Source organism: Scleropages formosus, chromosome 24 (assembly GCF_900964775.1).
Source record: "Scleropages formosus chromosome 24, fSclFor1.1, whole genome shotgun sequence".
NCBI classification, from domain to species: Eukaryota; Metazoa; Chordata; class Actinopteri; order Osteoglossiformes; family Osteoglossidae; genus Scleropages; species Scleropages formosus.
Genome location: NC_041829.1, coordinates 15732785 through 15757525, shown reverse-complemented (window position 1 = coordinate 15757525; position 24741 = coordinate 15732785). Strand labels below are relative to the sequence as shown.

The 24741-nt window shown below is 45.1% G+C and overlaps 1 protein-coding gene across 9 annotated transcripts; it reads left to right on the top strand.

Annotated features, from left to right (window-relative positions):
• Positions 1 to 1519: 1519 nt before the first annotated feature.
• LOC108939731 (pleckstrin homology domain-containing family A member 1-like) lies at positions 1520 to 24741 on the top strand. 9 transcript variants are annotated; one of them, XM_018761315.2, is made up of 14 exons: positions 1520 to 1627; positions 8692 to 8852; positions 10684 to 10740; positions 10877 to 10922; positions 11683 to 11733; positions 15773 to 15870; positions 16696 to 16818; positions 17305 to 17436; positions 18004 to 18072; positions 19649 to 19713; positions 19914 to 19977; positions 20203 to 20292; positions 20693 to 20733; positions 23077 to 24741. In XM_018761315.2, coding segments are annotated over exons 1-14 (1227 nt in total). In that variant the 5' UTR covers positions 1520 to 1626; the 3' UTR covers positions 23306 to 24741. The 9 variants fall into 9 exon arrangements, with proteins under 9 accessions (XP_018616831.2, XP_029104715.1, XP_018616832.2 ...); XM_029248882.1 differs by lacking the exon at positions 23077 to 24741 and adding an exon at positions 21215 to 22093; XM_018761316.2 differs by lacking the exon at positions 11683 to 11733 and having other exon boundaries at positions 23077 to 24740.

Sequence of the window (24741 nt, the reverse complement as noted above, 5' to 3'; positions counted from 1 at the left end):
ACCCAATGTGGCGGTTGCTGTAATGAAGAACAACAACAGGTTTGTCTGTGCTTATTCGCCACGTTATGAATGCTTTGATGTGGATAACATTCACTGTGACCTAGAGCCACCATGCTCTGGTTTCTTCACATACAGCAACCCACAGCACCAGGATTCCACTCACTTTTACCTGTCTGCCTATGGCATATTTCATGGACGGCCATTGCCAAACACCTCCAACTTCCCTGTACGTTGTGTGAGATATCAACGCGTAACAAGTCCTCATCGTAGCTAATGAAATGGGTTACAGGCCACTGTTTGGCTGCTTCTTAACTAGTAAAAGTGGACGGAGGCTCTGGTTAAATGGTTCCCCAGATCGTCACCGTTCCGGTCAGTCCACTTGCAGCAGGTTCCTCTGTAGCACAGTGTGCACCTGGGTGCTTGGAAGCCATAAAAGCTGACAGTAGTTCTCGGTGTTCCTCCTGCTCGGCCGAACACGTGAACCCCCGTGCTGACACACCTCTGGCATCCCAGTCCAAGCCCTGGGCCTCGACACTTAAACTTCCACAAAGACCCACTGTCCGAAAAGGGAAATGCTCTTCAGCAACCATGTGAAAACAAGCCCGGTTATCGTCTGATTTCACAGATGGGGAAACAGACGTCCATTATTCCCTAAAGTTTTTTGAGGATGTTGGTTCTTTTCTCATGATGTATGAATAGGATGACAGTGAATTTAAAGACATAATGGGCCACTGTTTATTTCTTTCGCTATATTTGCGGAGACTAAACTGGGTCATTGGCATTACAATACTGAAGCACTGCAGCAGTGCTGTAAACCATTTGTTCACTGAAGATATGGCAATGTAAATTATTGTCTATGCTATAAAACTGCCATTATTTATTATTGTGATTTAGATGAAGATCAGGTCACATTTTAAGAGACTGCAGAAATCCAGATAATTCCAAAATGGGGTAATAATTTTTTTTTTTTTTTTGAAAAAAATAGCCCTCAAACTATTCTCTATTCTTTGTTTAGAAACTGTACTGCACACACATCTGCGAATTTCAGCTCGTCGTTTCTCTTTCTAGCTGCCTGTTCTGCTGTAATAGTGCTTAAGGGGTTATTTTTATTCAGCACAATGATACAGATTACATTTCATATAAGACCTATTCCTGGTTTTAAACTTTGTGCAGTGTGTGTAAGATTTGAACGTTACGGGGCCACCTAAAAATATACAGAAAAGGTGGTTTGCAGAAACAGTTGTTGTATCCTACACTAATTCTCGCCTCCTTTTCCGGTCCGATGTTTGCATTGTCGCGAACTCAGTTTCCCACAATCCTTTGCTGCCCTGGAAACCCACGCCCTCCCCGGTCCCTCTCCACGCATCTAAAGCGCTCTGGGGATAGGGGGAAGTCCCGGAGATGGGCCTCTTCGAGGATGTTGAGATGACTGTCCAAGCTGTACTACATTTCCCACAACGCATTGGAGCGGTTGTTTCCTTGGAAGGCCACGCCCCCATCCCACCCCTGTGCGCGCTGTTGGGATAGGTAGGAAGTGAGCGGGAGATGGGCTGACTCGCGGACGCTGAGATCACGGCGAGCTCGCGGTGCACCGCGGCTATTCGGCGTCTCCCGAGAGCCACGCTGAGTAAGTAAACCTGAGGCGGCCGTCGCGTTCCTTAAAAGGTACACATTTAACACTCGGAGAGATGACACTGACTCCCCCTGTGTCGCTCGGTGTCACTTCGACGCGAGTTCTAGGCGGGTGGGTCACTCGTTTAGGTCGTGTCGTGTTGATCATGGACGTAAAATGATGATGGCTCGTGGACAGGAGCCTCCTGACTGAGCCCTCAGCGGGGAAGCGCGCGCGCTGCTCGTCATTTAATAATTAATACAAAAGTATGTGTTATTTCAACACTTGGTCACTTTTCAATGTGTCCTTTGCTTTGTCCGTTCCTCTTGTGACCTATTTGTCCGGAAACTATGTAGTTCTCTTTTAAGACTTAACTTTTCTCACGCCGCCGGTAACACAGTTTTTTTTCCTCCCACTTTTACTACCCTAAGCCTAACCTTCCTGTACCTTTCGTCCTGCCCTTCTTTTTTTCTTTTATAATTTTATTTGACTCATTTTAAAAAACGTTTTTACCTAAATTCTTCTAAAATAACCAGTAGTACTGACAGTCCTCTGAAGAAGTGACGATAATGATATTTGCAGAGATTATTAGTCCCATTTTCCAGTCCTAATTCAGTTTACAGTACTCATTTTTGCTAATAATATTCCATTATTTCTCAGGCTAAATGACTTTGAGTGCCAGTGGACAGCTCCATCTAAGCGTACCTTTTGTTGGATCAGGGTATCAGGGTTTGATCATCTTAGTTACCTACCTTGTAATGACAGTTAACACTTCGAAAAGGCCTCATAAACTTTGCTGCTTTACGAACAGCGTTCCTCTGAGAAATTTTGGCATAACTCGAAACGGCGGAAATCTCTCTTGGATCGGAGTTAAATATGATAGCCATGCGTTTCAAACCCGCACCATTATTCTCGTTCATAAGTGCCCGAAGACTTGGGTTTCCCAGCCCTTGTGCCGTGTTTCACCAACGCCCGTTTCGCTGTGCCGTTTCACCCGCTGTATGTGGTGGAATAAACATTGGCAATCTGTGAAGGTACTTCTCGATTTAAGAAAGCTCACCAAAATATATAAGATCTTTTTGGTTGTTTTCTAGGGTTTGGGGCCCGAAATCAGGGCTTTGTTTGTGTGCAGGTGGGCTGAATTCAGAACAGCAGGATACTTTGCACATGGTCCTACACCGCTGATTACTTTGATTCTCTCATGGAGGTCAATGTAAAACTTTAACTACCCAGTCACTGGCAGAGTCAATACTTTGGGCTAGTGGTGTGGCTCTTAGATGCGTAAGGCTGAGCCCAGAGTCAAAAATACACCGAAAGTACCGGGATTTTGCGTGTGCGAGTGGGTGGTTGTACAGTGTTTTGCCAGATGGCCGGGACACTGGTGTAGTCAGCCTGTTTGTTGCAGTACGATTGCTTCCATAAACTTACTGTGTATATGGGGGAAAATATCAATGCTGGTATTTACTGCAAGACTTTTTTTTTTGCTGTAGATAACAAAGGTGAGCAAGTCTTTTTAATAAGTTTTTTTTGTTTACAAATGATAGTTCCTGCATGTATTTAGTTCCTTGACACCTTTGTTCAAGGTAGCTTACAGTGTTAGGTTTTCTGCACCAATCTACTTGGTGCTTTACCTTTTTTTTGTAGGGCTGGGCAATTTTTGCTGTATAAATTCAGTGCAAGTACCTTCCTCAAGGGGTACCATACTGGCATAGCAGGGCCGGTGTTTGAATCTGAGGCTGTCAATTGCAAGGCAGTGACTCTAACCATGATGCCCCCTGCTGCGATATTTCCAGAGCAATAGCCTTTTAGCTCTAAAGTAATGGCCAAAGTCAGGCCACAGCAAACATCATGGTGTTAGCAGGTGTGCACACGCAGGTGTATTACGATTGGGCACATTTTACCCTGTTGAGCCTTAAGTTCCCTGTTATTATAGAGTGAAGTGTATATTTTATAGGGGAGGGGTAGATATATAGGACTCCATCTCTGATAACTTTGAGACAGGGAATTGTGTGTACAGGGTTAAAAGAAGCTCCACAAGCCTCTCTTAAATTCTGTTGAAATTATAATGTGCTCTTCCCTGTCAGGACCAGGTTATTTTAGTGTCGCATAGACATATTGTGGCCTGATGGGGCTGCTGGTGACGGCAGTCACTTAAGTCAGCGTTCTGCCCTGCCCTGTCTATGCCCTCACCAACTGTGAGTGTGTGTGTTGTGTATGCACGCGCGCGCATGCATACACAACTCCTTAATTACAAGCAGCCGGGAGGTCTGAAAGGTCATCGCTTGCCATCGTGTTTTCTCTACCTCCTCTGAAATGAGGAGGAGGAAAGAAAAGAGAAAACAATGAGCCCCGAACCCCCTGGAGGTTGTCTGCTCAGGCAACAGTGAGATGAGGGTGGGGGTGGCGAGCAGTGAGCCATCGCCACAGCTGCACGGAGCGAGAATGTGGGCGGCCCGAGGTGGAAAGTGAAAGAAGAGAGCGGGGAAAGCTGGGCCCGGAGCAGGAGGAATAGCGTAGTGAACCAATGGACTCGGACCCGAGGCCGCTGCCGATCGGCCAAGAGGAGCGCACCGGGTCCAGTGCGAGTGTCTCCCACACACACGTCTTTTTCTCGCTGAGGCAAGACATGCCGGCGGCCCAGGAAGGCTGAATCAGTGGCAACTTGGTGCAGAAAAGTGTCTTGAGGTATCAGACTGCCATGCAGCTGCTCTTTGGTTTTATTTGTCCCCCCACAAAGCAGCTGTGCTTTCAGATAGAGGAAAACGCTGAAATGCTTTTGACTGTGTTCATCTGAAGTGTGGTTTGCATTTCGACGGCCGTGATGAGTTTCACACTTGCCAGGTTAACCAGCGGGCTTCCCGATACATGTGCAACGGAAGACGAAAGCGGGCAACTTAGCCTAGTTGTGGCCCAAGGCCTTCTGCGCTGCTCAGTTAGTTCTGTCCGTGGGTTTGCAGAGACGGTTACGTTGAGAGCGCTGTGCTGGCAGGATCTTGATCGGACTTGTCGAGAATGGAGGCTCGGCCCTCCTCTGAGCTCATCCATGTCTCTGACTCCATTGGAAAACATACACACACCCGCTCACAAAGCGTGCTGCTTACCGAGAGTCAACAGCAAACCCCAAGCAGTCTTCATAAGGCAGTTTTTTAAAAAAAAAAAAAACTGCCAATTTCCCTTTTTTTTTTTTTTTCAGAAATAAAGAGCAACAATTCTATGAGGTAAAGGATGTTAGACAAGGGCCTGGAAATAGTTTTCTCAGTATTTTCTTTACAACATTTAGGAAATGTTATGTCTTTCTTTTTTCAGACTCAGTTATAAGAAAACCTATTTGGAAGGGCACTGATTCCCCCCCGCCCCCCCCCCCGGTCCATGAAATAAATTAAGTATATTTATAATAATGGCTTTGATTAAATAACTAATCTAAATGCTTCACAGGTCAAGTTTGGAATGATATTTTTAAATTTTATTTTAAATGTTTTCGCATTGTTTGTGTTTGTAATGTGAAATGTGCATGACTTTAAAAATAGCCCATGCTCTTTAAAGTGATTTTACTTTTATTGGAAAATTGGTTCACCTGTTGTTGTCATCATTCTTGATCTGTTTTTCGCTCATGCATCCTGTCCTGAACGAGATGCCAAGTGCTAACGCTTTCAGCCTCTATGGCGGTGAGATTTTTAACCATAAACCGACTAATATTTTCATTTTGGATGTGTTTTCAACAGAGACCGACTGTGTCTGGGAAAGAAGTGTGTGTGTGTGTGTGTGTGTGTGTGTTTGTGTCTGCGTCTGCCTCCCTCTTTATAATGGTTTTTCTTTTCTCTCCCCCCTCCGTCTTGAGCAATGACTGTTGTGTCAGTCTTGAACTCTTGTGGTTCTACCCATGAGTTGTTATATTCCCTTCCTAGGTTTCAGTGGGGAAATGGTTGGTGGTTTGCAAAGTCCAAATTATCTTTGGACATTGTGTAAGTCTTATGTAATTTTATAACTTTGCTGCTTAGCATCCAGTGGTGGACAGGTCTGTCTCATGACCAGAGGGCATGTCGATCCTTTGACTTTTTTGTCCGACTAAAAGTCTTCCTTTCTCTTTTTATACTCTGGCTCCTCACATTACAAACCAAATTGGGACTGGAAGTCTATTTGTAACTTTACAGAGCGAATAATTCTGTTTTGAGTGCCTTTTACTGGCATGTATCAGCTGCATGCTGAAACAGAATTTTTTGGAAAACAAGTGACAAAAATGCAGTTAACTATTTTTCAGTTTGTGTGTTTTTTAATCTTCAAAAACTTGCAACTCACATGGGTCGTAGTGTAACTTAACCCCTTTTCCATGTTACATTGGGCCACAGTCCTTTTGCCGTGGTGGCCATGTCAGCACAATGCTTCTCACATGGTATTTCTTGTGGCTTTATCTGTGTAATCTTAAATTTTAAGATGCTTTTTGAGGGTTTCTCTACAAGCTCTGCTGGTTATGCTGCCAGTGCTTGTCCCTGTGCCATGTGTGTTGCTTCCCTATTGTCCTGCAGATGGTCGACTAGTTTCGATGCGTGTGCAGGATTACATAGGATTTCTTGGGATTCCTCAGGCTTTTGAAGCCCGGCAACCATCAAGCGAGGTAATGTTCTAGACCATGATGATATCCCACCTGGACTACTGCAGTTTCCTCCTGTCTGGTCCGTCAGGCCTCTCCAGCTGATACAGGATGCTGCAGAATGAGTTGTGACCTGCCAAAGCGTTCTCAAGTGTCCCCCCGTTGTCTGTCTTCATTGGCTTCCTGTTGCTGCCCATATTAATTTCAGCACTCTGGCCATGTCCTACAAGACCATCAGTGGATCTGCTCTGCACTTCTTGGACCCGCTTCTCTCCTGATCTCCTATCTATCTCAATATACAGTACTTTCCCAATGTTATTTGTTTAAGGGGGGAAAAAAAAAACTTTTGCTGCACTTTTTACTGTGAGTTCAATGTCGTTTTGTAGAAAAGCATCTGCTAAACGAATAAATGTGAATATATGTCTTTCCATCATGCTTGATATGAGATCCCCAACGTCAGCTTTGCTCTTTGCACGAGATGCGAGGCTATTTTCTTTTCCTCTCAAAGCTGGCACAACGGTTGTGCTTTACCTGAGTTATCCTGCCTGAATTTTCATTATCATCATAAAGGCAGCTTGAGGCCCTGCATGGGGAGTGCATGTGTTTGTGATGGTAGGACATTGGTGGCATTGCCTTCGTGGGCGAGGTACCTCCATGGTGTTTCTCAGCTCTGCCAGGCAGCTCGGCCTGCTGTACATCTCAACTGCCTTCACGAATCCTCGCAGTGTATTTTAAGCGTTTCTTTAACTGTTTTTTTATGTTGGATTTTTTCAAAATCTCTTGGTAGGGTTGTTAATAGAGGCACAGAAATGCTGTTGACCTTCTAACTGAATGCCAGTGAGTGCGAAAGGGGCGGAGGAGGTGGTGAGACCAGAGGTCAACGTGCTCAGGGCGCCTCTGAAGTTTAGAGCCACGCGTGGGTTGTTGGTGTGTATTAACACATATGCGTTTCCCTGCACAGTGTTACATGTGCTTTAGGGTGCCAACATTATTGACTAGAATGTTACCTTTTTCCCCTTTGTTTTTGTGTGGGTTGCTAAAACTCTTGAAGCAAGCAACTTCCTGCCAGGGGCAGCTGGTAGTGTAGTGGTTTGAGCTGCTGCCTTTGGACCCAAAGGTTGCAGGTTCAAATCCAGCTCTAGTACCTTTGAGCAAGGTACATACCCTAAATTGCTCCAGTAAAATATTACCCAGATGTATAAATGGGGTAAGTAGTTGTAAGTAGCTTAACATAAGTCATTTTGGAGCGAAACATCAGATCAATGAATGAATAAATAAATAAATGAATTACTTGGCAACACTGGCAGCTCCAGTGACGCTCACCCACTGTGCTCAACAGTGACACCTGAACGGCTCTTATCCTGGGTGTTTCTTGAGATCACTGGCAAATGACCTGCAGCTGACGATTTTTACGCTTCCTGCCAGCACGCACGCACACTCTACCCCTTGCTTACCCACAAATGTAGAAATAGTTGGCTTGCCTAGAGGAAAGAAGTTATGAAAAGCTGTCATAATTCCTAAGTGATACTTCATGGTCCACATGAGCGTTTTGATATGCTTCTGGAAATGAGTGGCTAATGCTTTCCAAGAGCCAGTTTTTTCTCCTTTTGCACCACCGCCTAGTGTTTAACATGACTCTAGGTGACCAAGGAGCGGACTGCAGTCTGATACCTCTGCTGCAGCTGCTGAACTTCAGCATGTTGGGTCTGTAAACAGTGGAAGTGCAGTGAATCTGTGGCCCTTTGTGCAAAAGTACAGGGTGTGTATTCATGACTGTGCATAACCGTAACAAGGTGCTGTCCCACAGTGTGACTGTTTACCGTGCATAATGGGTACAGGGTAAGGGCCACAGTTTTGTTTTGTGTGCCCTCTCCCCACCAAAGTGACCTGTAAGGTCACCAGCCCTGTCTTTTATGTGTTTGGCATTTTTGACTGCCAGCTGGGGAATGCTTGTATATATTGTTTTGGAAGGATAATTACCAAGGATTGCCCCAACATTGATCAGTTTAAGCAGAGTCCTGACTTCCTGTCTGGCACAGGGAGAGAGTTCTGTGAAGATCTTCCCAGCTCAAAATGAAAACTTGGTTGATGCATGATGTCAAGTACCCACTAAACAGACTATGTAATTGTTGCTGTTTGACCACTGTAAAAATCCCAGCTTTCTCATCATGGCATAAGAAAGCAGAAGTTTAAAAAAAAAGATATTTCCACTACACTTTGTCCTGTTGAAAGAAACTGCTTGCGCAGAAGGAGGGATTAACATTTGTGTCTTGCCGCATCGTCAGTGGTGTTTTATCTGTCCCAGAGGGGAGTTTTGTACATATTCTTGTGGGTGAAACCAGATGGGGCACGTAGGGTGGAGAATGTAGGCGTGTCAAATTCCTTTGGGTTACCTGTGGACAGTGAGCAAGAGCTGCTCTCTTCCCATGTGAGGTTTCTTCATTTTAATTTGCTTGTACCTCTCCCATCCTAACTCCCCCTTGAACAGCAGTGGAATGTGCAAACTTGGAGATGCCTTACGTGGATCGGCAGAACCGCATCTGTGGGTTCCTGGACATAGAGGAGAATGAGAACAGCGGCAAGTTCCTGCGCCGCTACTTCATCCTGGACACCCAGGAGGGCAGCTTGGTGTGGTACATGGACAACCCGCAGGTAGGACCAACTGAAAGAAGCCGTGTCTCCATCCTCTGGCTTTAACAATAGCAAGTTGGATACTTGCCTTTTGACCTCACAGCCTTTAATTGTGTGCAGTGCCTTGAGTAAGGACAACACCCCCCCTTGTCTGTGTTTACAAAGAAATGAAGAGTGATTGAACACTTTTAAAAGGCAAAGGACAGAATACCATGATGGTGGCATAGCCAGTTTCATACATAAAACAGCTACTAGGAGTACCCGAGCAATAGCTCTCATAATAGCTGTAACCGCTACGTCACCTACTGCCCCCATTTCAAATTGAAGAATGTGGCTGGAACTGTCTCCTAACTCGGCGAATTAGATGCATTTCTCTCATGTACATTGTGCTGTGGGACTTCAGACTTTGAAGATAGATGTTTTTGGTTTCTTGTTGTGAGTTAACACTTGACCCCAACTTGGTAAGAGGTTTGGGTGCCCAATACTTTTAAGACAGCACAGTTAAAGAACTTCAGTCTAAAATAGTTAAGTTCAGTTGACTAGAAATGAGGTAATGGGCTTCTCAAATTCTGTGCAATTTCAAAGAATAAAAAAGTCCCTCAATGACCATAAGGCTGCTGATTTTGTCTGCTTTCTAATAATTCATGGTGAAACACGAAATTATTGCTCAGGCCTACTTATTTGCATTTACACAAAAATGCAAAATGACAGGACAACTTTAAAAGACGAGGGATGGAAAACCAAAATGGTGCTATAACCACAGTTTCATACATAAGGCAGCTGTTCGGAGTAAATCAATGCATAGGCCACACACCTTGAGCTGCAGTTCCGCTCAGGTCGATGGATTAAATAACTGCCTGCATGCGCGTGTCTGTGCTTGTTACCCCCAACTCTGTCCCTTGAAACTATTGATCGACCTGTTGACTCAAACTGCTTTCGTCCATCACAGGGATGTGGGTCTCTGCTAAGAGTTTGTGTGACCTTAAAGTGAATTGGCTTTCAGTGTTTTATTGTCAGTGGGACTGCAGTACAGAATGGATGTGACTCCACTGCGATCCATCTCTGCAGCCTCTTCCAAGGCTTCGAGCTGGACCCTTCGACTCTCTGTCCTGGGGGGCCAAATGCAGCAGGTTTTGTCGCTCTCCTTACACTAGCGAGATGTCTGAAAAGGAATTTAAGGGGCTAAGGTGGTAATCGAATCAAGTTGTTCACTGCCCATGTGGAGCTATCCATCGGGGACTGAGAGTTGATAGCCCTGACGGATGACCTCTTTAACGGACAACGCAAATGCGTGGTCCCTAGGTGCATACGCTTGAGAGCGCCTGACGTGTACGAAGAATCAAGCAGACCCTGAGAGAGTATCTGGCCAGTCGGATGCAGTCGAGCCAAATGTAAAGATGTTGCAAAGCATCTTTTATTGATGCTGCCCTGGGCTTTAAATTATTCACTTCAATTCTTTTTATATTTCAAAGACTACTGAAAGTTTTATGGGGTTCTTTTTCTTGTTTCATTTTTTTTTTTTTAAGTCTTCCAGTATGCCAGTTTTTGTTCCCTTCAAATGCAAAATGTAAAAATGAAAATTTAATGCTTGTATTCTCATTTTAAATGAATATTTCTGAATTAACAGTTTTAATTCCTACCTCTGGGTGTAGTTCCAACACCTGGCAGCCGTCATATTAGTCACTGCTAAAACAGCTGTCACACCAAGGCCTTTTATTGGTATGGACAAAATGAACATGCAAGGCTTTCTGTGAAGTTTTCAAATTTGAATTTGGGAAAATGCTACCATGAAGTGTCAGGGTTGAGTCCTCGTGACTTCTGACTTCACAGCCTCGCTGTCTCTCACCTGCAGAATCTGCCGACGGGGGCGGAGCATGTTGGCTCTCTAAAGCTCACCTACATTTCTAAGGTCAGTGAGGAATGTGCTACAGTTCAGGGCTTTTTGTCTTCTGGGATAGTTTAGTTTAAGTTGGGGTACAGCCTTTAATGAGTGCATCGAGAAAGAGAACTCGTGTTTGCGGATCATTCTGTGTCCTGTTTTTCAGGTCAGCGATGCTACAAAGCTAAGACCAAAGGCTGAGTTCTGCTTTGGTAAGACTCCTTACAAATCTCCCTTTTGTAGTTTGACTATTTGGAAAAAAAATGAATAAAAAAAAAAAAAAAATGCTGCGCTATCAGTCATACAGTCTAAAAATGGATGCATTCAGCCAAGTTGAAAGGCTTTAAAGGAGCACATCTTACATAGATGCAGCAGTGTTCAGTACAGGTGCATCTTCCTTATGAGACATAGTCAAGTCCTCTGGAGGATTACATTATTAATTATTCATTTAGGTAACTTTTTTTTCCCCCCCCTTCTTTAGTGAGTTAAAGTGGTGAACTCCTTAGTGATTTACTCATTTATACAGCTGGTAATTTTTACCAGACAAATTCAGGTTAAGTACTTTACACAAGGGTACTGTAGTGGAAATTGGGGGTTCAGACCCAGGTCCTTCGGCTGGAAGGCAGTGACTCTAATCACTCAACCACTTACCACGCCATTCCAATTTGAACAGTGTGGCCAGAGCTCTATATACGTCATCTGATTAGATTTACTGTTATGTGTTTTTTCTATTGTGGGATGTCAGGCTTTGAAAAGAGAGAACCCTTGTTGACCTTGACCCTGACCAGGTATGTTTTCTGGGCAGCTGATATTTTCAAGAGGGTGCAGTTATGTATTTTAAACTGCAACTGATGCCCTGCTTGCGAAGTTAACTAGGACTGAGAGTTTGTTTGTTACTCAAAGCTTGTTAGTTAAGCGCTGCCGCGGGCTCGTCATCAATTTTACATCCAGCTTCTGCACGTGTGCCAGCAGATATCCCGGCTCACCGGAGGGAGAGGCTGTCTCATGCACATTCCGACACAGGTACATTCATGAGGTGTAAAATACATTTATTTACTTAGTAGACGCTTTTCTTCAAAGTGACTTCCAATAGATACTATATAGTGTTATCAGCCCACACACCTTATTCATCAGGGTGACTTACGCTGCTAGATACACTACTTACAAAGGGTTACTCATCCATACATCAGTGAAACGCAGTCTCTCTGTGTCACTCGCACACTATGGGGGAACCTGAACAGTATGTCTTTCGACTGGAAAGAAACCGGAGCACCCGGAGGAAACCCACGCAGACACGGGAAGAACATGCAAACTCCACACAGACTGAGCGGGGATTGAACCCACATCCAGACAGCAGCGCTACTTGCTGTGCTGCCTGTTAAGTTAAATTAGAAAAAAACAATAAAGAAACCTGGCCAGAGGTAGAGCAGGGTGTTAAAGTGCTTACTGTTAAATAGCAATACCATTCAAATATATAATAGATCATTATCTCTTGCTGTATAAGGTGTAGCTTTTTGGGGACAGTTTGAATTGGTATGCGAATTCTCTTTATGGAAGGAATACTCAACTGAAAAAAGTTTATGCTGGTGACAGTTTTGTTGCTCAAACATTTGTAAGTCAGGTACCAGCAGCATTTGTAATTTAAATTCAGTTAAGTCCTACAAAAATGAGCTTTTCCAGATCTATGCGATTTTCAATTGCAAACCTGTGTAAACATGCAGCTCGCTGTCAATAACTCTAAAAGTGCTTTCTAGCTTCTTTCCTACCATAGTCTGACCTATGAGTGAACCCATAACATTAAATTTCCTTGTGATCCATACATTTTTTTTTTTTTTTTTTTTTTTTTTTTTTTTTTTTTTTTTTTTTTTTAATTTTAGATTTTTTGAAACATTAAATTACTATTCTGGCCTACCGAAATTTCCATTTCCTTTAATATTACAATATCTCTCTCTTTTTGCTGGAAACAGATTCAGTGTTTTATCTGCGCCAGTTGATACAGATGTGTGCCATTTTGAACATGATCTCATTAATTGATTTACAATTCATCCATTTCCTTTTATTGTATTGACCAGGGTTTGTTGTTAATACACATGAAACAAAATCACAGTTTGTTTTCCTGTTGAAAGCATTTGTATTGAGGTGAAAATGCTGGAAAGGACAATGATGGGTGGATGACACATGAAACAAGTCCACCACCCTGTTGGACTTGGTTGGTTTCCTCTAGCTTGTCCAGACAAATACCGCATACCACAGCCTGCACACCACCTCATGGGGATTGGGACCATTGTGTCAGAGATATTTGGGGTGTCTGTCAAGGCTGAGGAAGCAGCATACAGATGTAGGGCTCCAGTCAACCAGGATTTTGAAGTGCCCTTGACCGCCCAGCCATTGTTCTGTTTGGGGAGAGGTTAGTTGGTTGGAGACGATAGTCAGATGTACCCTCAGAGAACTGGGGGTCATTAGTCATTGGCTGGACGCCTGCCAGAAGTTTTCTGAATACACTGTTGAGGGAGGTGGTTGTCTTGCTGAATAAACCCTTGATAGATGTAATTCAGTCATTGATTCTGAATTAAGTTCTCAAAGTCTGCTTTCTGGTGCTTTCCACTACATCTTGGTCACTGTTTTGAGAAAGATGTTATGGCTAACCATGTGAACAGCCATACTAGGATTTGAAGTGACACCTTGATCTCGAAACTGATTGGCCCTGCACTTCATCTGCTGCACTTTCCTTGTTTTGGCTTCTTTACAAGCAGTCTCTTCACCTGCTCTCCATAGCCCATGCTGTTGACCGTGGACCTGAGCAAGATGGCTTCCTGTCAGACGTGCTTGTAGTGCTTCTGTCTGTCATTGAAGGAGGAGCAGATCGCTGTGGCTGCTCTCGCGCTCAATTGCAGGAAGCTGTAGAGTGACCCCATGGTCAACGCATTGGCTGCCCTAACTATTTCACTTGCAGGCTGGGGGAGTTGACGAATTGACTGGCCGGATGCTGGCGTCCCACTCGGAACCCTACCCTAAAACTGAGATATTTTTAGGCCGTTAGCTTTCATGCCCTGTTTACATTTATTTCCTTCTCTTTCCTATCCTGCAAAACTCTAGTCTACAAACACCTCCTCCGTACCCGTGCCTACTTTCAAAGGCGTTTCTGCAAAACCGTAATGGATCTATGAAAATGTTTAAATGGAGGTGGCAGTCTGCAAAGGATTATGGTTACAGGAGCAAGTCCTCTCTAATTGTATGAGCGGCACTAATGGAACCAGAATGCAGTCACTTCCTGTTCTGATTCCAGCCCCCCTCTCTGTATTTATGAAGTCCTCCACAGCTCCCCACCCTGAAGCCGCAAGTGCTCAGGTTGCATGAATTTCACAGTTTAAACACAGGATGCGTTTCTTAGTGTGCTTCCTAAAAAAGGAGAGGGAAAAGTTTTCTGTGCTCTGTGTGTGTCTGGCTGGCGTGCTGAGCCTGACAGGTGACTTTCCTGATTTTGGGGCCATTTTTGGTCACCCAGTCATGCATTGGATTTCTTTTGGTAGATTACTTTGCTAGGGCTCATGTAGGGTTTCACCCGATGAGTGTGTTGCTCTTGAATGATCCTCTTGAAAGAATCCAGTGTACCTGCTCAACATACGCATGCAGACACACATGGTGTGACTATGTTGAGCCACTTCACCCTTTGCTTTACATTTCCCTGTTAGTGATGTGCATTGGAATTGTTTCTGAACTACTGGTTCCCTGCTGAAGGCTTTGCTATATCTTTGAGAACTCAGTACATGACTCAAGTTATTCTTTAAGGTTGCTTGTTCTCTTATATATGCTGCAACCAGATTGCTATACCCTCCACCCTTTCCCGCTCTTTGGTCCCATGCACAAAGTTCGTTTGATTTACTGGTCAATATACACCTTGCAGGTCTTTGCAGAGGCAGAACCTTGAAGTGCAGTGAAGTCAATATGAGCAGGAATCAAGCTACTAAATGTTAACATAAGGGCCACATGCTGGATTTAATGTCATGTATGCAAACAGACTCAGTAAAACAGTGCTTCAGTCCTGGTTGAGATGATGTCCTTTTTTTTGCCCTAGTTTAGCAGTTAAGTTTCTTTGATTTGAATCTTTTCAAGTAGAGCTGAGGTTCAGAGTATAAGCCAGGGTCAATTTCAGGCAGTTTGAATTGATGAGGATCGTCTGGATCATGTGTGTCTGGACCATTGTTATCCACTGTTAAAGTGGGCTTCTTTGAAATAACACTGGCGTCTTTGCTAATTTCAGTCACTTGTTTTGGTCCCTATCATGTCCTCTGTTCTGCAGTGGTCATATCCTCCTGAGACTGAGCCATTCTCTTTTTGTCCTCTCTAGAGGACACATTTTAAGTCTCTCCCAAAATGTTTATGCGGTAATGCTGAGTTCTAAGGCCGCTTATATAGAACATTCTATGGATTTATATAGTTCCACTGTAAATTAACATTATCTCCTTGGACATCTTGTATGCAAAACTTTTTTTTTTTTTTTTTTTTTTAACTGGGTATTAGGAAGGTGCCTGCAAAACTACTTCTCTCTGCCAAATCATAAGAGATCTATCAATTTAGACTGAAAATGACAATTTTCTTTTTTAATGGGGGGGGGAGGCCAAATGTCATTTAATATATCTATAAAAATTATTTTAAAATTAGAATTTTTTTTAGAGAGATATAGTTGGAACCTTATGAGCAAGCTTTTGGGCAATTGATGGGTTATGCATATTGTTAACTGTGGCCTCATTTCCAGCTGTCCAGCTCTCCATCTTCCTATCTGTCTCATGTGAGATGTGTTAAAAGGCAATAATAGTGCACGTAAAGAGCTCCCTGTGAGTGCCTCCGAAGCTTTCGCTGGGTTATGACCATTAACCTCTATTCCCTTTGAACAAGCTATCCAGTAACCCACAGAGCTAATTGCCTAAATTACTTTAACTTAAGTGTCTAGTAAGGTTTTTTTAAGTTTCTTCCATTTAAACATATTCTCATTGCAATGAATCATCATGTAGGGGTCAATTTCCTATTAATGTACTTCCCTTTCTCACAATTCTCTCTGCAGTCATCAACGCTGGGATGAGGAAGGTCTTCCTGCAGGCCAACGACCAGCAGGATCTGGTAGATTGGGTGAATGTACTCAACAATGCCACCAAAATCACAGTGAGTTCCTGTAACACCCTTTTCACTACCTGGGGTCAAATCCTGGGTAAGCAGACCCAATCCACACCCTGTCTGGGATACTAGCAGGTGTATTTTAAATGACACCACTAACATGGTTGAATTTACCATGAGTACTTATGACTCTTCCTGTTCTCTGGCACTTTTGTGAGGCACCGTTTCATCATCATACCTCTGAGTAACGACACCACCTCCTCTCAGTTATCCATCCTTTCATTCACCCTTCCTCAGTCAGCACATGTAACAGAAAGCACAGCCCACACAGGGCTAGGACAGTCAGAGGCGCTCATGCTCCCTCTCAGAATTCAGTTCGACTCTTGGGCTAATGTTTCGTATGGATGTCTTATTAATAGCAGAAGTGGGCTGATGAGCAGCGCTGTTATCCAAGCTACTGGATTAAGGTTTACCTCATTTCCCATTTATGCAGGCTTTTTGTCCACAAACAGGGATTGGATTGGAATTGGATTTGGGTAACATGACTTGCATCGCCCAGAAAGGTGCTTTAACTCCTGTAAGATTTCCTACACCCAGTTCCACTGGGCCCCGATTATAAATGAAAAAGATTTCATTGCGGGCCCTAGAGTCTGTCGTCATTGTACTCAAATGTTGCAAAGTCAGAATTGTTCCATTTTTAGTACCCCTTGTGACTTGCATTTTGCTCTGAGTGCTTCCTCCCTCTCTCCCACAGAAGGCCTTGCACTGCTTGTGTTCCATCTGAAGTCACCATGAGCTCATTCATTCCTTTTTCTTGCATGTTCAGCTCTCCATCAGCTCAGTTTTCAAGGGGGTTTTCTCCATTTGCTGCAGGTGCCAAAAACAGGTGATGGACAGCACAACGCCGAAGCCCCCCTGGACTCCCTGGGTGCAAAGAAGCAGGTGTCATACCGGACTGAGATAATTGGTGGGGTGCCCATCGTCACCCAGACACAGGTTAGAGCCTAGATTCTACATCTGTTGCATGAGAGAAGCTTTCCGTGAGAGAGCTGACTCGCCACCCTCAGAGGCAGGCAGTCGCACCCGTGTTCAGGAAAAGTGTGTGCTGTATCAGGCACCGTATTAAATGGCATGAGCATAACTGTTCCACTGATTTTATGTGTAGGCGAGAGGCCAAGCCAGGCTGTTGGGCGTGGGCTGACTCTACAAGCACATGGGATCTTAAATGCTTCTCTGCAACACACACACAAACACCCACTCTGCCCAACAGCTGCACTAATAAATGACCCAGCTTGTGGGCCTGTTGGTACCTATGGCTGCTGATTCCCTCTCCTTAAACCTATTTCTTTGAATTCTCCTTCGCCTTGTAACCACAGACACACACACACACGCTAGTAGACTGTGTGCCTCACACTTCTCTCCGTCTGCTCGTACCCCTGCTGTCCCTCCCTCTGTCCTCCCTCATGTGGTATGCATTTGCAGCAGGAAGGTGGCGATGGGCAGAATGGAGCTGGTGTGAAGCGTTTGCACAGCCACCTTCCGTACTGCGTTGGCAGGCCGGCACAGGACCACACAGTTATCAAAGCTGGCTACTGCGTCAAGCAAGGGGCTGTGGTAAGTGTGGACCTGGAGATGTCTACTGGTGTGGACAGACACCATCATGTCTCACTTCTACTTCAGGCTGGACTCTGATGCATATAAACAATGTGTGTGTGCATATGTGTCAAGTACAGATGCTCAGTTATTCATTTTATTTACCCATTTATATAGCTGGGTAATTTTATTGGAGAAGTTTAGGGTAAATACCTTGCTCAAGGGCAACTGGAGCTGAGCCTCAAACGTGTGACTTTTAGGTCCAAAGGCAGCAGCTCTAACCTTTGCGCTAAAAGCTGTTCCTTACCCTACCTCGAATTAGGGTGTTTTCCCCCTTAAGCATTGCACAAATAAACGAGTCCTTGAGATTGAGTCCAACATAATTAAACTGACATTGTATTTGAAAAATGTTTAAAGAAATCATTAAATTTAAACAGACATTTGGCCTTAACTCCTAATCCTGCTCACTGGAAAAATACTTCAGTGGTATTTGTCTGCCTGGGCATCCTTTTCAGTGTCCTCCACTGGTTTGTGTCAGTCCCAGATGCTTCTCTCCTGAGGACTAATGGTTATTTCTTTATTTACCAGATGAAGAACTGGAAGCGAAGATATTTCCTGTTAGATGAAAATTCAATGAGTTACTTCAAGTCAGACTTGGTAAGTTTGATAAAGAGTGTGCAGGGGGATGGGGGCCGCATTGAGTCGACAGGCAACGTGGTGGCCCCTGCAGACTTTGCGAGGAAACTTTTCAAGGTGTTCTGAGGCACAGGAGGAGGAAGCAGCTGCAGCAGCAATGAAAGTATGAGAAATAGTCTCGCTCTGTGCTTTCTGAAAGTACAGCCTGTCGGCACAAGTACTGTACTCAGCTGTACTTTCCACAGACGCCTACAGACCCCATTAGTGCAGCTGCAGAGCTGGAGTAGTCCAGAGCCTTCGCTCACACCGCTGATGTTGTACCCTAATGATGCAGCGTCTTGTGAGCGGTTCACAGCGGCCATATGCATTTCGTGTCATGGCTGATGAACTCCTACTGCAGACACAGCGTGTGCGTTTGTCTGCGTCCACCAGACTGTAATCGGAGACGCAGCGCGGGAGGCGATGGCAGGGAGGCCGGATGACCTCGGTGCCGTTTGAACACGTTGCTGGCGATTGCGCCCTGAAACATTCCATTCCTCACAGTCTTGTTGTTAGCAGGCCACAAGTCCTGACCTGCCCAAGTCCTTCAGCCTCCAGAGGCAGCCCAGCATGAACAGAGCGTCATACGTGCGAGGGTGGGGCCTGGGGGTCAGGGCTTTACTTTCATTTCATACTTTGCCTACAGCCCACATGTCTTCATGATGAATTCTATAGTGTCCAAATCACCCCCCCCCCGCCCCCCCAAACCTCATTTTGCTGCAAGGGTGGTGTGCAGCAGGTAGCACTGGTGCCTCACAGTTCCTGAGGGTCTGTGTGGAGTGTATGTTCTCCTTTTGAGCATATTTTTTATTTTTTTGGCTGTAGTTTAATTTTTGCTGTTCAAGTGACACTGGCTACAAATACACCCCAGTAAGCTCCCCTGTTTCCAGCTGCCCTGCCCCAGACCTCAAAGCACCGATTTGTGCCAGTGGCAGAGAACTGGAAAAGAGACATCCAGGCATTCTCTCTTTCCTGCCTCCTTATGTCCCAGTGCTGTTCTGGCAAGCTGTTAAACATGGGTTTCTGGGGGGTGTGATGGGGCGAGATGGGGCAGGACCTTGTCAGGCTAAATCAGCCGGTATCGTGGTGCAAAGGCCTATTTCTGAGCTGATAATTATAGGGCCACTGTCAGGATTGTTCCACACTGGAAAGGGGTGGAGAAGATGGTGTAAATCATGTGTTCTTGCAGTGAATTCTTTGCGTTTTCTTGTTTCTTTTCAGTTTCACTTCAGGGCTGTCATGTACTATACTCATGTACACAAACAAAGGCATGCATTGCTCACGTACACATTCTTTTCACTGACTTTAGACCTTTAGGCAGCTTTCTGTATCATGTAATTCTGATGAAACGTGTTAAATTCCATTGGCAATAAGGGTTATAAAGCTATCGCTGCAGTAAATATACTTCTAACTGAAATCTTGCATGGCTTTTTCCTTTAAGATGGTAATTTTTTGTGAGTTTCTGATGCTTTTCTGTTGGCTTAAAAGTGTGATTGAATTGTGGTCTAGTAAATGAGACACAGGGCGGTAAACAATAGTTTTAACTGTCCTCGCGCAGGAGAAGGAGCCGCTACGGATGATCCCGCTAAAAGAGGTGCAAAAAGTACAGGAGTGCAAACAGAGGTGAGTTTCCCATGGAGCAATACAGCGCTAGCAACATTCTGGGGAAACTCATTCCTCAACATGTTGGGAGTGTGATCGCGCCAGTGTAATGTGCGTAAATGTTCGGAAGTGCAGCTGCTAAGGATACACAGTGTGAATGAAGGGCATGTGCAGAGGGTGAAAGCACTAAGTTTGCCATGGTTTCACTGTTGTGTTTTCAGTGACATAATGATGAGGGACAACCTATTTGAAGTGGTCACCACATCTAGGACTTTTTACATTCAGGTAAATGCCGACCAAGTACTTTTGTTATCTCTTAACAAAGGGGCAGCTGGCAGCGTACTGTAGCAACAGATCACCTCCAGCTGTTGCTCCAGTAAAATTACTCGGCTATATAAATGGGTGAAAATTGTGAAGTAGCTTAACGCTCTGTCACTTTTTTAAGCATCGGCTAACTGAGTAAATGTAAAGGTAAATTTCATACCTGTTCTGTTCTTGTCCCCTTGACAGTCGGACAGCCCGGAGGACATGCACAGCTGGATCAAGGCCATCTCGGGTGCAATCGTGGCCCAACGAGGGCCGGGTCGGTCTGCAGCTGCTGTACGTATCTGGCTGTGGCGGGTGGCCATGGTTGTGTCCATAAACTATTTGTTCCATTTATCCCATTAATCTATTGATGGTGGTGGTGTTTCGGGTCTGGTTGTTGTCTGCTCTTCCTCTGTGTTGTGTTATGGATGCGATGCCCAGGGGCTGATTCCGCTGACAGTGTCTCCGCAGGCTCCTCTGTAACCCCCCTCGTCGGTTGGTCACTCAGGGGGCTGGAGCGCTGGGGAGGTGGGCATATGAGCCCCAGTAAGAAGGCAGGCTGCTTTTCTTGGGGCTGCAGAGTGCACCCAAAACAGGCTCTTCCTGTTTCTCCCATGCCGATGCACTGCCCCGCCCCTCAGCTGGAACGCTGCTTTCCCCTTCTCCTCTAACTGAGCTTTGCAATGTGTTGCAGATGCGGCAGATCAGACGACTGTCAAACCCTTGTATACAGAGGTATAAATCCCGAAACAGTGAATGCGGCACGTATGTGAGCTTACATGTTGACATAGACTTTTTGTTTTTTTTTTTTTTTTGTTTAATGTAGTAGTAACATGGCTATGGAGTGGAATGGACTTTGTTTTGCATTTTTTGCCTTTTTGCTTTCAAAAAAATTAAGAGAGCAACAAACCCCATGTCATCCATTGCCGTAACACCATCTCCCATGCACCTTTACTGTCGTGAGTTCACTACACAGCAAGACACTGAACTGAGACAAATTCCCACCGCTACACCAGCACTTTTTAAAATTTTTTTTTTTTTTAAACCATGCCCCCTTTGGCCACTCCTCTGTGACATGATCACCAAACTGCCCAGTGCTGTTAGCATCTGCGTGCCTACTAATAAATCCACCTAGACTTTTGTCATCTCATTTATTTCAAAGACCTTTGAGCAAACCTCATTGATAGTAGCCTCCTGTATTTTTTTCTGTTGTCAGGTCCTCCAGAAGTATTTACGTGGATTTAAAGCCTTTTTTTTTTTTTTTTTTTTTCTTTGAAACAAGTAAGGGTATGACAAAGGTGCTCGACAGCTCTGTTAGTTGGGTGCAGCTCAGTGTAACAGACATTGCAAAGGCTAACAATACACCCATTCATCATCTCTGTAACAAATGCTAACGCACCAGCGCGCTCTGTGTTGCACCTCTCGGTAACGTCTGTCAACTACACGTCCGTGACTCTCCAGCCAGACCTATACTTCCTCGGCTCCTAATGTGCTCCATTGTTATGAACCTAGAACCAACTAGCCTTTGCTGATTTTTATCCTGCTAACTACGACGGGTGTTTTTCATATGACCATGTGGGACATGAGGCTGTAGGAAGCCAGTGTCGGGCGGGACGAGCAGCTCGCAAGAGTGGTTCTGAGTTCGCTGCCGCCTCCTTTGTACTCTCTTCATTGACAGCCTCCCTGGAAGACTCCCTACCTCCCCCACTGTGCCTCTGAGCTTTTTGCTTCATGGTTGCCTAACTTCATGTCCTCCATGGCTTCATAATGTGGTCGCTCACATTTTCTCTTTTGATGCAATAGGAAAGTGTTGTTTTGAAAATGAAAAATGGGTCTGACAGCAGGTACGGTGAGGGGCAGTTGATGATGGAAGGGGAGGGGAAACCGTGACCAGAAAGGTTGCTGGTTCAGACCCCAGTAGGGGGTCTCCTGTTGAGCTCTCTGAGGAAGGCAGCAAACTGCAACAACTTCTGTAAAATACCAGGTCAGAACAACAGCCAGTGGCTGGAGGCATCACCTTGCACTCAAAAGTCCTGGGTGAGAACCCCTGTTCCATAACTTAGTTTACAAACCTGACAGTGTAAGTTGCCTGGGGCGGCACGGTGACACAGTGAGTAGTGCTACTGTCTCACAGTGCCTGGGTGGTGTGAGAGGATGTGGGTTCAATCCCCGCTCAGTCTGTATGGAGTTTACATGTCTCCTCATGTCTCTGTGGGTTTCCTCTGAGTGTTCTGGTTTCCCCCCACAGTCCAGAGACATGTTGCTCATGTAGATTGGTGACTCTTAAGTCACCTGTAGTCTGTGTGTGACAAGAATTTTTCACGGATGTTTACATGCGTGACTCATTGTAAATATATCTAGCAGTGTAAGTCACCTTGGTGAATAAGGTGTGTGGGCTGATAACACTACATAGAGTTCATTGGAAGTTGCTTTGGAGAAAACCATCTGCTAAATGAATAAATGTAAGCAAAATGGATAAATACCAAAACCCAAGTAAATTTATGAAAGAATTTAAAAATGGTAAACTAAGAACGCCGTTTTGAATAACAGCTTCTGCAATGCAGCTGTTTAATGTTGTAGATTAAATTAAAGGTCAGATATGACATCGTACCTGTGATAGATGTATCAGTCCACTGAGTTCTGAGAAGCCACACCAGCAGGGCATTTCATTGACTGTAAACTCGGTGTCAGGCTTCTTGAACAGAGACCGCAGAAGGACCGCTGGCGCTGCTTCGCGTCCTCTTGCTGCGTGTGGATGGACGCGTGCTCACGAATGCTGCCTCACTGAGCGGTGCATGATGTTGCACGCCTCCTCGTCGCTCTTTGGCTAATGCTACTGCACGAGCTTCTCCTCTTCCCTTTTGTACGCTTTCAGATTTTCTTTGAACGCGTTCTGTATTTCAGAAAGTGAAGCCTGACACCGAAAACTAATTTTTCAGCAGCACGCCACCATGTCGAATGCCGCTGCTGCTTCTACTCGTTCCCCTGGTTGGACTGGCCAGATGAGTGCGTCTCATTGATTTCTCTTTGTCTTTGCTTGATGCCCTTCCATCCCCAAACACCCCCAACTCTCTGCAGGAGCACAGCAAGCATTCCAACCCCTCCGGGTTCTACTGCAGTGAACAGGGTCCACCAGTCCCTCGCTCGCCTCTCCCCGCCGTGTCGCCGCCCTGCCCTCGACGCACCATCCCTGCCGCGGGCCCCCCGCAACCTGCCCTGGGACAACGAGGACTTCTCGAACCTCCTGCCCCAACCTCCGGAGGCCCGGTCTCGCCTGTCCCTGCAGGAGGTGCGGCTGTTCAAGTGAGCGGCCGCCCACCATCCCCATGGAGGCGCCGAGGCAGCTTCGAGGCCCCGGCTGCCAGCGCGGAGGACACCGACCTGCATGTCACTCGAGTGTGACTCTGCCCACCCATTGCTCAGGAGCCACCTGCTGCAGGGTGTACATTAGCGATGGAATTGGGTGGGGATTTATGAGGTGGGGGAGCAACAGGTAGGAAAATGGGATACATTCTGCCTTGCTGCACTGGACCACCTGAGAGAACCACCACACGACAGGCCTGGCTTGTGTTGGCTTCTCCCCTTGCCACCATACTTTTCCTTCCCAAAATTCCCTGTCCTCCTCTCTTGCCCTATAATATAAACTTTCCCAGCTGAAGAATAATTCTGAGTTGTTTCTTTTACCTTCTCTGTTGCTGTGTTGATGTGGCCCACAAGAGCAGCAGCATGAAGGTGGAGTACAAAGAAGCTTAATGGTCCTTGGTGATCAGTACCACCACTCTGGGGTAACCTAAAACGACTGATTTACGAATGGTTTTTAACCCAAAGATTTTGCATCTTTTGCAACTTAACTCATCTGACCATTTTATATGATTTGCTTTTGTTTTTTTTTTTTTTACCAAATTGAGAATACAAGTTAGTTTTTAAAACTGCATTTTACAGTCACAAGAACCAAAGTATGCCAGTTAAATTCTGCATTCATCATTAGAAAAGAATCTGCAGTATCCTGTCATCCTTTGTCGCGAATAGGAGACTCAACTGACAAATGAGTTTTGAATAATTCTAACTCGCATGCCTTATGGTCATTCATCATAATTTACATTTTGAACCGAGGGCCTTTGTTTTATGCAGCCATCAATTCAGTAGACAGGCCCCACTGGGCCGGAGTCAGTCCTGGTGCCCAGAGCAAGACCTTAGACCTCCAATGGTCCGGCACCAAATGAAGAACATTTGCTTTGTACGGTCCTCCCGTGGACTCACCCCACACGGTCACACCACTACACCCTAAGTCCAGGAGTTTGGCTTTACGCTTGATGTGTCAGCAGGGACCTCAGAGGAGGAGGGGGGCTCAACCCCAATCACAGTGACACCGAGACCAGTGGAGTTACCAGCTCCCAGCCTCTCTCTTTGCTTTATAGGTATGAATATTTTTAGCATACTTTTGATGGGGGGAGGGGGGAGGGTGATGCATCTTGTGCCTGTATAGCAGGTGGCTTGAGTGAGGGTGCAAGTGTTAGCCTCACTCCTCTGGTGTGCTCATCCCATGCCCTGTAATAATGTTGCACACTTCCTTACTGTATAGCTGTAAAGTGCCTCTGTTCTTTTTATAAAGAACAAGCTACCTTTTCCCTCTCCTTTTTGTGTACCCGATGTCCTTAAACCGTGTCTTATTTATTACTTGGAGTTTGAAAATAAATCCTGCCAGTTTAACGTTTTGTGAAAGCATCTTTTGTGAAAGCATCA

What these genes read in the sequence shown, in the direction of transcription:
- LOC108939731 (XM_018761310.2), top strand. An exon ending in GTACAGGAGTGCAAACAGAG is followed by an intron (nt 19,714 to 19,913) that starts GTGAGTTTCCCA and finishes TTGTGTTTTCAG; the next exon opens with TGACATAATGATGAGGGACA. An exon ending in CGGGTCGGTCTGCAGCTGCT is followed by an intron (nt 20,293 to 23,076) that starts GTACGTATCTGG and finishes AACTCTCTGCAG; the next exon opens with GAGCACAGCAAGCATTCCAA.